This window comes from Perognathus longimembris, chromosome 9, assembly GCF_023159225.1.
Source record: "Perognathus longimembris pacificus isolate PPM17 chromosome 9, ASM2315922v1, whole genome shotgun sequence".
Lineage (NCBI taxonomy): Eukaryota > Metazoa > Chordata > Mammalia > Rodentia > Heteromyidae > Perognathus > Perognathus longimembris.
Genome location: NC_063169.1, coordinates 53790624 through 53804342, shown reverse-complemented (window position 1 = coordinate 53804342; position 13719 = coordinate 53790624). Strand labels below are relative to the sequence as shown.

At 38.6% G+C, this 13719-nt stretch overlaps 1 protein-coding gene across 12 annotated transcripts in view; it reads left to right on the top strand.

Moving 5' to 3' along the window:
- The window catches only part of Map3k5 (mitogen-activated protein kinase kinase kinase 5), a 182124-nt gene that overhangs the window by 124916 nt on the left and 43489 nt on the right, over positions 1–13719 (top strand). For 11 of the 12 annotated variants that reach the window (XR_007212119.1, XR_007212120.1, XR_007212121.1 and 8 more), the window contains 5 exons: positions 1107–1202; positions 3406–3487; positions 6725–6858; positions 12199–12326; positions 12736–12872. Coding sequence is in view for 9 of the 12 variants with exons in the window: in XM_048354152.1 (XP_048210109.1) it covers positions 1107–1202; positions 3406–3487; positions 6725–6858; positions 12199–12326; positions 12736–12872 (577 nt within the window). In the remaining 3 variants the exon portion in view is untranslated. The remainder of the gene's footprint in view (positions 1–1106; positions 1203–3405; positions 3488–6724; positions 6859–12198; positions 12327–12735; positions 12873–13719) is intronic. The other variant, XM_048354151.1, reaches the window with a different exon arrangement.

Sequence of the window (13719 nt, the reverse complement as noted above, 5' to 3'; positions counted from 1 at the left end):
TAAAGTTCTTTCCGTCTTCCAGCAGCAGAGTTGAGTGGTTTGGCCTGCAGAACCTAAAGTATTTTACTATCTGGCCCATTACAGAATATGTTGGCCAGCTCCCCCTGACATAAAACAGCATGGCTACGCTTGTTATATTGTGTTGCTCTACAGTAAAACCCTTTCTGACTCCAAACCAAGTACTATTCCATATTTCTTCACTCTCCTATAATTACAGCCAGTGAGGTACTTTTATTACCTCCACAAATTGTCTTCCTCACTTTGGAAACATGTCATTGTGCCACAGATCCAGTGGGCCCAGAATGATCCAGGTCAGCCAGCAAATTCGTATTTTTACTTTTTACTTTACTCCCAACACACAGACTCCTGCAGTAGCCAGCAGGACAGTTAAATGTGTTTGGAGCATTCGTGCTATGCTGCAAAGATGAGTAGGAGGACAATTTCTCAGAAGACTAAATAAGTTTGATATTATGATGTGGGGAAATTTACCTCCCCTCCCCGCTCCCAAGTCCTTAGGGTCTGGGCTCAGTCGCTGAGTTTCTTTCCCTCTAGGCTAGCGCTCTACCACTTGAGCCCCAGCTCCACTTCCAGCTTTTTCCAAGTAGTTTATTAGAGATAAGAGTCTCTAGGAATTTCCTGCTTGGGCTGCCTTTGAACCTCTGGGGAAGCTAGGATTAGAGGCTTGAACCACTGGTGCGCAGCCAGAAATGTACTTTTTAAAAATTTATTTTTATTTTTATTTTTGTCATTCATGGCGTTTGAACTCTGGACTTGGGCGCTGACCCTGAGCTCTTCAGCTCAAGGCTACCACTCTACCACTTGAGCCACTGTGCCATTTTCAATTTTCTGGTGGTTAATTGAAGAAAAGAGTCTCACAGACTATCCTGCCTGGGCTGGCTTTGAACCATGAAACTCAGATCTCAGCCTCTTTAGTAGCTAGGACTATAGGCCTGAACCACTGGTCCCCAGCTGGAAATTCACTTTTTAAAAGTATGATTTCTAACTGTGTAATTGTAGACACCATTGATATACTCAAGATTGGCTATACAAAGTATTTGTTTTTCATTACAGATCCATTCTCTGACTAATGCTTCTTTTTGTTTCAGTATTTCTAAGTTTGAAGAACGATGCTGTTTTCTTTACGTGCTTCACAATTCTGATGATTTCCAAATCTACTTCTGTACAGAACTTCACTGCAAAAAGTATGTACTTGTTATTCTTTATAGAAAAGCTGTTCAAATTTGATAATGATATGCAAGTAATGTGTTAATATATAGCTTCTGAAAAGATTTAATGGGTGTATAAGCAAATACATTATTTTTTAATAACCAAATGGCTTCGTGGTATAATATGAGTCAGAATTTTTGGACTCTCTTGAATAAATCAATGTTTTTCCTAGTCATAGTTTATTTCCCCACATATAAAATATTAACCAAGACTTACTGATTCACTGTTAAATACTCTGCTTGTTTTTTAAATACTGACTACATGTGGTTACCAAAATTTTTGTTCTCACATTCTTCTAAATAACCTTACTGTTGTCTACAACAGTGGCCTTCATTCTCATTCATATTAGAATCATCTAATGAACATTAAGAATGTGCCTTGCCCCACCCCAGACTATAGAGGCACAACCTGTAATAGGAGCCAATGATCTAATCTACACCAATAAAAGAGAAGATTCCCAAAATTCAGGGACTGCATTGTATGTTTGTGTTACCCTCCTTGGGTATGTTTCTCTTGAGCTAATTAAATACTTTATAAAGCACAGTGATTGGCTATGATGGAATAGAGAACTGAATGATCACTTAGAAACAAAAGTATAGGTGAAAGCCAGCTTGGAGGTTGTTTGGGTCTATATAGTGACCATTTGACCCCAGTACAAATGATTGATATGTTACATATAATAGTCAATTACTAACTTTCATCTTGATGTAACAATGATGTTTGTTGAATCTACAAATTGTGGCTAGAGCTTAATTTTCATTATCACAAAACATACAGTAAAAAGACTTAGAAATGAAAAAGCCTACTTAGCGCATATATATACATACATATATATACATATATATATATATTCTAATGTTCTACCTGTAGGCTTCCAAAAATTACATTGGACCTGCCACCCTGTGTGGAGACTATGGGCATCCCCCCTCATATTCGAGGCTCAGGAAGAACAGGGCAGATCTATTTTTTTCACTTAATACATTGCTTTGCTATGAAATGATCTCCAGAAATAAAGCTAAGTGAGGGTTGCTAAAGAAAGATGTTGATGAAAGTGGCTGTGTCACCAATGTGTGTATAAAGTTAGTCTTTCCTAATTCACATCAGCACTTCACAGGCTGTATGTATGGAACCTGTATAGTGTTGAAGTGCTCAGGTAGAAGATTTAGTGTTTGAGATTGAATGTTATAGTAGCCTAATAGTACCTATCAATTTAGAGATAACAGGATATAATAGAATATCTGTAGTATAGATAATTTTTGTTATATTTTTAAATAGTATTATTGGCAATAGGAAACAATAGTAACTAATATTGTACTAAGCAAATATTACCCAAAATCATTTTATAACAACTTATGAAATAGATACTTCATATTTCCTGCTTGATAATTAAGAACTTAGAGGGGCAAATGGGGTTAAGGTTGCATAGATACCAATAATCTTGTTCTAATACCCTAGTTCACATTCTTAACATTTCTGTGGCCCTGTTTTGCCTTATTGTTCTAATTCCAGATTGTGTTACTAAGACTTGAAGTGAAGCATTAGGTCAGAAATTGCTAGTAAATTCTACCAATTTATGTTTTCTCTTTGAGGATAAAATCAAAATTTTGCATGATCTTGATATTTAGCTAATCAACTTTTGTTCTTAAGTCACTTTGGGACATATTTACTTATATAGTCCCTCACTCATAATGATTTGTAGTTTTCAAAGAGTTTTTTTCATTTTTATGAAGGCCTGAAGTTGATACATATTCGGTAGAAACCATTCTTGAAATGTTGAGCTAGTGAGATACAGTACCATACTCTTGTTCCACTGAGCCATGACAGAAAGCCACAGCTCCCAGCTGTCAGTTAGCTCCTTAATCACAAGAGTGAACAACCAAACTATAATGTACTGGGTTGCCAGCGTGGTTTGGATGCAGGTATTCAACAAGTTACATGAGATACTCAACACTTGATGATAAAATAGGCTTTGTGTTAGGTAATTTCTCCCAATTCTTGGTTCATGTAATATTGAAGGTAGGTTAAGTTAATCTAGAATGTTCAGCACAATCAAGTGCATCTTCTACTTATGGTGTTTTCAGTTTATGGTGAGTTCATGGGGAATGTAACTGTATCAGAAGTTAAGGAGCATATATGTTTCATATTCCGTTGTGTTATGGATTCCAACTTTCATTGTAGGTTTTTTGAAATGGTGAACACCATTACAGAAGAGAAGGGGAGAAACACAGAGGAAGGAGACTGTGAAGGTGACTCTCTGGAGGTAATGTTCAAAGCGTAGTAAAAAGTGTTCAAAAGTAAACACTGGTGAACCCAATAAATTCAGGAGTACTTAGTTTTAGTATTTTCCTTACTAAAAAAGTAAATAACTGTTTTATCCATGAGAGTGTCACAGCCTGGATAACATTGGTTAGGCTTTTTCTATTCTCTTCTAGCTATGTACAATCCAGACACATAAATATCAGTGAAGATTCTAGATGATAGAATCTTTTGTGACCCTCATTAGTATTTTACAGCCAGGACCTGAAACTTACAAAAGTTAATGGAATAAAGGGAGAAGGTAACAACAATCACCCCAAGTGATAGTCCTCTATCAAAAATAAATTGAGCATGTTAATTCATAGGTAGCTCTACATTTTCTGGCATTTGAAAAACATCTTAAAAGCCAAGTTAGGACCAGCTTTGCTGTCTGATTTTAAGAATAAGGTTTCTGTGAAGTACTATAATTGTGGGACAGATTCAGCTGTTTCTAAGTCATTACCAAACTCTTCCGGCAATGGATCAAATATGAGACTACTGAGATCTCCTTGAGCTGCAGGTGAGGGCCCTGGGTTCTGCTTCTAGCTCCGTCAGTCATCAGTTCTCTAAGATTACTTCCTTTCTTTTGAATTAGAGTTGCCTCACTTAGAGAAAAACGTCACTTAGATGTTGTATAATTGAACTGCTGCTATTCATTCATATTGTTGGGGATGAGGAAAACCCTTTCCTCTACTAATATATGTTATGTAGGTGAGGCCTGTGAATTAACTAACAAAAGACATCAACAAGAAGAACAAACTTTACTCAGTTTGTGTAAGTCACTGAAAGAATCTTAACACATCAAGAAGCGACTCCCCAGACAGTTGGAGTTCAGTGTTTATATATCATCTTAATAAAGAGGGCTGAGGTTCATGGGAAGGCAGATGGTGGGACAATGAAGGGAAACAGTGAAGTACAGAAAGTGTTATGAGTTCTAGTGATGTAATTTGGTCCATCTAGCTTCCTTTTTTATGTTAACTTGCCTAGACGGTTTAGGGCAGCATGTCTTTAGTAAGTCTTGCTCAAATCAGAAAAAGGTGTGTGTATGTGTATGTGTGCATGTGTGTGTGTGTGTGTGTGTGTGTGTGTCTCTTGTTAGATATTTTCAGCCTAAATTGTCTCCGTCTATATTGGTGGTCCAAGGGGATCTCATTAATCCACTCAAAAAATACTTATTGACAACCTAGTGTGTGGTAGGAATTAATTATTCTGGGTGCTGGATTTCAGCATAGAAGGAATCAGAAGAAAAGTCCCTGCTTTCATTGAGCTTAAATGCTAATGAGAGACTGGCAATCTATACTATAAATATGCCACATATAAAGTATGTAAGCCCTCAGTCCTAAGGAGATAAATAAAAACAAGGATAGTAAATAAGAGAAATAATGATTTAGGAAGTTACAGTACAGCAGGGATGTGTGATTTTTAGATAGAGAGGATAGAAAGGCTATTTAAGGAGGTAAGAATTTCGGTTTGGGGATGCGACTCAAGTGGCAGAGCACTTGCTTAGCATCGATAAGCACCCCTGCACTGTCAAAATTTAAAAAGTTGCTGGTGCCAGTGACTCACCCCTGTAATCCTAGCTACTCAGGAGGCTGAAATCTGAGGATCACAGATAGAAGCCAGCCTAGGGCAAAAAAAAAAAAAAAAAGTCTCTGTGATACTCTTATCTCCAATTAGTCACCAAAAAGCTGAAAGTAGAGTTGTGGCCCAAGTAGTAGAGCACTAGCCTTGAGCCATAAACCTCAGGGACAGTGCCCAGGCTCTGAGTTCAAGCCCCATGATCGTCAAAAATAAATAAAATTAAAAAGTTGTACACTGGATATAATTAATGTCTTTGACATTCTATCTGATAAATAATGAAGTCACTTTAGGTGACAACTCACCCTGTACTAGAGTCCCAGGGAAGTAGCTTGGCTTTGGTACAGTGATTCATTCACTGTAGGTCCCTTGGAAATGCAAAGACTGAGTGAATCATCACTTTGTTGTTTGGTCTTGTCAATAATGCCTTCCCCTGACAGTGCTCTTCCCAGCATCAGTTAAGATGGTTCTGGTCAGGCAATAATAAAGGGATAATTCTAGATGTATTCCCATCATTGCTTTGAGATGCAACTCTTGTCTCCCTGAACAGCAGCCTGATTTCCTAACCTTTTGCCATAGAAATAGAATGTGAAATGTGTAAGCTGTGTAATCACACCCTTTATGTTGTAAAAATTTTTTTAATCTTTTTTTTCTTCTTTTTTTTTGTTTCCACATTTGTCAATTCACAGCCCCTACCTTCTCATGTGTTTAGCCCCAGCTCTGTTCTGATTTCTCTGGCCATCACCTAGACAATTTTCCCTCTGAATAAGCCAGACCAGTCTCCTGTCTCCTTCTGCTTTCCATTATGTAGGTGTTATACTCAGGCCAGCCTGTTCTTGTGTGCCTATTTGTGACAAGCATGGCTCTCAGCCTCCTGAGTAACTTGGATTACAGGCATGAACCACCAATGCCCAGCACATCCTTGTTTGTTTGTTTTTATTTTTTAGTCATTGACTCAGAAAACTTCCAACTTTTCTCTTTGCCCTACCCCTTTCAGTATTTGAGTTGTCCTGAGGAGTAAGAAATGCTGAAATGGTGCCAGAGCTGAGTAACAAGAAAATTAACTCGATATGATTGGTACTGAGGGATGTTGACTTCAGTTGTTGGCAACTCGAAGATCAATGCTAAACCTGAGCTAAATGTATAAAAGAATCCGAGTGCATTTTCCAGAAACACTTGTACAGATTCAACTAGGCTGTTCCCGGTGTGTCATACATACATATAATCATAAATGGGAATACTCGACCTACTTTGTGTGGAGAGTTTTGGTTCTTGAAGCTGCCACTTAGAACTTCCATCTTTTTATTTGTGAAAGCCTTTTGGTTAAATGAAGAATACTTTTTTTTGTCAGTTGTGGGGCTTGAACTCTGGGCTTGGGCACTGTCCCTGAGCTTCTTTTACTCAAGGCTAGCACTCTACCACTTGAGCCACAGTGCCACTTCTGGCTCTTTCTGTGTGTGTGGTACTAAAGAATCAAACCCAGGGCTTCATGCATGCTAGGCAATCACTATGGTACTAAGCCACATTCCTAGCCCTAGAAGAATACTCTTAAGACAACCAAATGGTATTTGAAATACCAAGTGCAACTAATGTTTAACTCTCTGTGTCCCTTTTCCTTCTGTAGTATGACTATGAATATGACGAGAACGGTGACCGGGTCGTGTTAGGAAAAGGCACATATGGGATCGTCTATGCAGGTCGAGACTTGAGCAACCAGGTCAGGATCGCTATTAAGGAAATCCCAGAGAGAGACAGCAGGTACAGTAATTTCAATAAAGGGCTAATAAAATCTACTTTTGAATGTACTTGGGATTGTTAGAAAAACGTTAGAAAATACGTGGTGATAATTCAATTAAATTAGACTCTCTGGAAACCCCATTGTATGGTTTGAATCCATCTCAGGTTTACCCATTGCATTGTTTAGTAGTTTAAGTAGAAATCTTGGAAGTAGGGGAAAAAAGACTCAGGTGAGAACTTTCAAGAACTACAAGATCATAACGTTCGTTAGTGTGTTGTGTACTGGTCCTGGTCATGGATAAGGCAGTTTATTCTGTGGATAGATGGACAGTAAGTGCTGCCATAAATAAGTTTCTAGTCCAGCATGTAAGGATCTTACAGGTTTATATTCCATCTGAACAAGTGGAAAGCTGAGCACACTGAGAACCCAGCCTCTCTTGTAGGATCCATAGGTGAAGAGCAGGGAGCAGTAGCTGGAAACATGAATACAGATAGTCGTACTTACTAATGCAGAACCCCATGGATGGAAACCACCATAGGCACTAGGCTGGAGATAGAAAATCCAACAGCTGACAAACCAGTAGAGACTCCGTGTGGACAAATGAGAGTTAAAAACAGCAGGAGGCTGTGTATGAAGAATCCCTACATTTCTATGAATGTTGTCCTGTGAAACAATACCAAATCTTCCTAGTGAATATCAGAGAAAAGTCCCCTTGTGTTTCTGATAGAAGAGAGAAAAGAAAACCATTTACATTCCATCAGAACATTTTATTCTTCTTAGAAGGCATGTCCTCCGGAGAAAGATTTACTGGAAAAGGAAATGGCCAACTCTAACCCATTCTAGTCATCCTGTCCCACATAAGGTGTCCAAAACTATGAAGTGGTTGTAAGGTTCACAGCCCAGGACTCAGGCTTACACACATGTCTGTCTTTCAAAAAGAGTTTCAAGGCATCCTAAAAGGCTATACTTAACAAATATCAAAAACAGAGCCAGCTATAGCAGGTGTGTTGGAGTTCAAAGACTGGGAATTTATTTATGTGGGGTGTTGAAAAATCACCTTGGTGACAATCCTTACCCTAAACAGATGGTTCATGGCATTGTCTAGTTAAAAGGATTATAGAGAATCCCAAAGCATTGTTATCGTGTAGATATAGCAAACAGATATTTCTATCCCTGTGCCCTGGAGAGATCTGGATGTTCCATTTGAAATGGTAGCAGTCGCAAAGGATAATTGCCAAGGTGGTATACTGGACATGAACACTGCATGCGGTGGTATCTTGAATTACTGTCTGCGAAGGAGAATCATAGAAGCAACAGGAGTTTCTTCTGGAGCTTGGGGAGCCACTGTAGCAGAGTGTGTCTGTGCTTAGCATACATAAGGCTCTTGATCCAGTCTCCAGCACCAAAAATATACTCAGTTCCTTTGTGTTTCCTTCCCATTCTAAAAATACTTTGCTCATGCATCAGAGTTGTGGTAAGAGAGAGATTGTAGATTTAAGTGCACCTTTAGTAATCTATTCCAAGCTCGGGTTAATCTCAGGTTGGCTTTCTCCTTCTAACATCCAACACATATCTAAATTGTTTATTTTTATTAGTGTCTCCATCCAGCTGTAAATTAGAGTCAGTGAAGGGAACTTTTTAAAATCCTCATGGGCTGGGAATGTGGCTTAGCAGTATAGTGCTTGCCTGATATGCACGAAGCCCAGGGTTCAATTCCTCAGTACCACATAAACAGAAAAAGCCAGAAGTGGTGCTGTGACTCAAGTGGTAGGGTGCTAGCCTTGAGCAAAAAGAAGCTTAGGGACAGTGCTCAGGCCCTGAGTCCAAGCCCCAGGACTGGCAAAAAAAAGTAAAAATAAAAAAGCTCATACTCCATCTCCAAAAATTCTAGGGTTGTTTTGGGCATTCTTCAACAGCCACACAGGAGAGGTGAATGCCTGCTCAGGATTAGAAACCAACCCAACACAGTGGTTCACACCTGTAATCCCAGCACCCAGAAAGCACAGGCAGTATGATACTGAGTTTGATGCCAGGGGGGACTATGTAATGAGACTGTCTCAAATTAAACAAACAAAAGAAAGGTTGGAAACCACCTTTCTAGATGGTTGTCAATGAAGATTTGATTTAGTGGGAATCTAGAAAAATTTATAGGTGAATAGCTTTTTCCAAAGCTAAATATGCTGGTGCTAGTGGCTCATACCTGTAATCTTAACTACTCAGGACAGTGATATCTGAAGATCATAGTGTGATATCTGAAGATCATAGTTCAAAGTCAGCCCAGGAAGAAAACTCTTCAAAACTCCATTTCTAATTAACCAGCAGAAAGGAGGCATGGCTCAAGTGATAGAGTGCCAGCCATGAACAAGAATATATGACCCTGAGTTCACGCCCCAGTAGCAGCACATACATACACACATACACAAGCTAAATACATGTAACTGTCTCTGAATATACTGTTTCTTTTCATAGCTATTGCTGATTGAGAAGGTAGGATTTTTTTTAATTCCCATAGACAAGCATGATTTATCACTAAGCAAATTATTGCTTCATCCTGTTTCATGCTTAATCTTGAACTTTGTAAAAACTGTTGTATATTTGTAATGTTTTCCATGTTAGATAAAAGTACATATCCTTAGTTTGTTGGACGCAGTATTTACATTTTGAACTATCCTTGTTTTAACTACGTACGGTGGATAATTTGACCCTCCACCATTTTAAATGGAAGAATTCATGGTTTGATTTTTCAATTAAGGACCAAGAATTGAGAGCCCCTTTATTCATAATAAATTGAGTTAGTTGCATATTTCAGATTATCTTAATTTCCCGAATCTATAGAACAAGTACCTCTTTTTAACTAGTGCATATAAAAGCAATCATAAACTAGTGTCAAGTGATTTTATTCCTACAGAAGAAGTAAATTATAAATGTCTTCATAGTGAAGAGTAATTATCCAAGTATCTTACTGGAAATACCCTATGTTTATATTTTTTGTTCACCTCATTCAAAATGTTGTTGCTGTCTCTAACTGATGTACCATTAAAGCAGTCCTTTTAATCCCTGCTCTTTTTAGGTCCTAGGATAGTTCTAAAGAAAGAAAAATGAGTACTATGGCTGAGGCACAAGGTTTTCTGTTGTGACTATTGTCTGTTTTCTGACTGATAATATGCAGATTGTGAAAGCTCATTTGGGTCAGGATTTTATAAACTACTAGTTGCTTTAGCTTTAGCAAAGCTTCATAAGGATAGTACTGTTGAATGCTAGAATTACTAGTATTTATTGTTGGCATCCAAAAAAGATCCACTGTGTTTGTTTGGATTTGTCATTGGAAAATCTGAACATCTCCCATATGTATGACTGAGCAAGTTTGAAGCATCAGGTTTGCATTTAAAGTGACTTAGTCATTAGAGCTTTTCCCCTCTGTAGCCTCCACTGTACAAGTGTACATATATGTACACTTTTATACATATATACACTTATATATGTACACATATATTTGTGCATGTGTATATATATATATATATACATACATGCACATTCATTAGGGGATATCATTGACACCCTACCATATTTAGCATTTTATTCTGCACTAGGATCTGTTTTATTTTTTTTATTTTTATTTTTTTGGCCAGTCCTGGGCCTTGGACTCAGGGCCTGAGCACTGTCCCTGGCTTCTTCCCGCTCAAGGCTAGCACTCTGCCACTTGAGCCACAGCGCCACTTCTGGCCATTTTCTGTATATGTGGTGCTGGGGAATCGAACCTAGGGCCTCGTGTATCCGAGGCAGGCACTCTTGCCACTAGGCTATATCCCCAGCCCCTGCACTAGGATCTGAACTCACAGTCTTGTGATTGTTAGGCAAGTGTTCTACCATTTGAGCCACATCTCCAGCCCTTTGCTTTAGGTTATTTTTTCAGATAGGGTCCCGCATTTTACAGGTCAGCCTCCAATGTTGATTCTCCTACCCTACAGACCCCCATGTAGCAGGGCTGACAGACATATGCCAGCACACCATACTTATTTTGGAAAGAAGGAGTCCCAATAATTTTTTGCCCAGGCTGGCCTAGAACATGATCTTCCAGATCTCCATCTTTCTAGTAACTGGGATTACAGGTATGAACCACTACACTGTCCATATTTAGCTTATTAAATAAAATTTATGAGAGGCTACTGATTTGGACTGATCTCCCACTCATAGTCACAATAGATCAATCTAAAATGGAATCACTTATGCCTAAGTTTTATGTCACCAAACAGTTTTATGTCACTGAATTGTCAAACAAGTTTTATGTCACTGAAACAGTAAAGAGATAGTTGCGAGATGGTAGTTATATATTTCCCCACAAGTCAGTTTTTCAAAAGGAGCCTAGTCAGTATGATAAGGAAGTATCCTTTGCTTTGGCCTTATAAAGGCAGTTACCTGATGATAACCAGTTGCTTTTTGCACCATGCTGTTTCCTTATTCTGCCCAAGATGCGTTAGAATAACTGACTATTCTGCCATGCAGAACAAAGCTCCTGTCAGTTTGGACTAGATGTTGTCTGTTTCATGGATCACCAATTAAATCTTTACTTCAGTCTGTTGAAATTTTGTTCTTTGACAAACTATACAAAATCACAGAAGAGCTACACTGATTTTGGGATGTTACAAACTTTACATTCCTGTTATTCTATTTCATAAGTTCAGAACACTTTCATAATTTGATGCAGCAACATACTCGATGCACATGATTTTAAACTCTGCTTTACAGCCAGTCTTTCATTATGGAGACTTACAGGGAATTAGAAAAAACACAGACGATAATAGGCTTGATGCACTGGGTAGGTGAGGATTTTGCATCAATGGGCTCAAAGAGAGTTAGGATATAAATGCTTTCCTATTTCCTCTTGAGTTTATGGCTCTTTCAGGAGGTTCTTGAATGAACACTAAAATTAGTGGGAATGTCTTTCTTCCTGAGCAAGAGCCTCTTGGAATAAGAGTCATGTCAATAAGGCCAGTGGAACAAGATGTCATGTTAGTATAAACAGCAAGCTGTGTGGTGCCTTCTACTCTCCTGGTTTCACAGCTAAAGTCTCTCACTGGTTTTGTGATCTTGAACAAGTTAGTCATCCCCTATGTGAATTAATTTTTTCTGGTCTATAAAACTAGCATTTTAGTAGTATCTTCTTATTTACTTGTCAGAAATGAGTTAATATGTATAAGGGAACAGTGCCTGAGACCTTTCCCCCTCATCTTTCCACAGATGCCTAATGAGACATGAAGGCCTTGGGTGGTCATTTGATGCTATTTATGGGTACATTGCTTAGGTTTATCCACTAAGGTCAGACTGCAGAATTATGTCATTGACATTTGCATATGTTTCAGATATTCTCAGCCCCTGCATGAAGAAATAGCCTTGCACAAGCATTTAAAGCACAAAAATATTGTTCAATATCTGGGCTCTTTGAGTGAGAATGGCTTCATTAAGATCTTCATGGAGCAGGTGCCAGGAGGTAAGATATACCTCTCTTTCTTTCAAAACTATGAACTTCATAGTCCTGGAAGAGGATTAAAATGAGTGAGATTTACTGGAGACAAATCTCAATTTGTCTATGCTGAAAGAGAAATCAGATATGGGGCATTAGCTGAAAGTTTGTTTGGAGAAAATAAATAAGTTGGGACCAATTTACTATCAGTGATCATGCCTTGGATTAAGGTGATCCACTAGCCTTTTACTTAGCCTGTGTTGTAAGGACCATCTTTAGAGGAAGGAGTGATGTTTTTGTGTTTGAGCCCAACTGGTACAATTGCTAGGCCACTGTAACAATCCAAGAATTTTCACTTCAATTAATGTCACACTTTCAGTATGCTTTAAAACGTTTATTGGGAAGAGATTTCATCTACCTTTTCTTTATTTTACAGGAAGCCTTTCTGCTCTTCTGCGTTCAAAATGGGGCCCATTAAAAGACAATGAGCAAACGATTGGCTTTTATACAAAGCAAATCCTGGAAGGATTGAAATACCTCCATGATAATCAGATAGTGCACCGGGATATAAAGGTAGGCTGCACCATGATTCATCTTCATAAGGTCCTGCTTGGGTAATTATTTGCAAAAATCTAAATTAGATCTTAGAAACCAAATAAATATAAAATATGCTACTCTCAATGAGTTACTTATGTTTATGCTTATCTTGCCTAAGCCAGGACTAACTTCCTTATCTATATTAACCAATAGAGTGTGTTCACACTATGTGGTATTTTCTTTGAGTTCTACGGGATGAATGAAGCAATACAGTGGGTGCAGGGGCATGGTCTCTGTTCCTGAGTAGTTAGCTCACAGGCTAGCTTGTCTGTGTGTCCTTGCCTATAATGATTATGAATGGTTAAAAGAAGTAAATAAATAAAATTCCCCTTCTTTACAAGTACCCACTATTTTTATGCATTGAACTAAGAGTGTAAGTTACAGATTCTCTAAAATAAAAGCGTTACATCCTTTTAACAAGAGAATGAATGCAAGCTGAGGCAATGGCTCAAATGGCAGAGCCCCTGACTACCAAGAATGAAGCCTTGAGTTCAAATTTCAGAATTGGGGGGAAAAATCAACCAGAAAACATCTAGTCTGGCACAGTGAACTTGGCCTATAATCAACACTCAGAAGATTGAGGCAGGAAGATTTCTAGTTTGAGGCCAGTCAGGGTTATATGGCAGGTACCAGGCCAGCCTGCGTGACATAGAGTAACACTGCTGAAAGAAAGGATAGGATAGAACAGGACAGGACAGGATAGGATAGGAGAAAAGGGAAGAAAGGAGGGAGGGAAGGTGGGAGGGAGGGAGGGAGGGAAGAAGGAGAGAGAAAGAGAGACTGGGGTCTGGAATGTAGCTCAGTGGTAAAGTGCTTGCCTAGC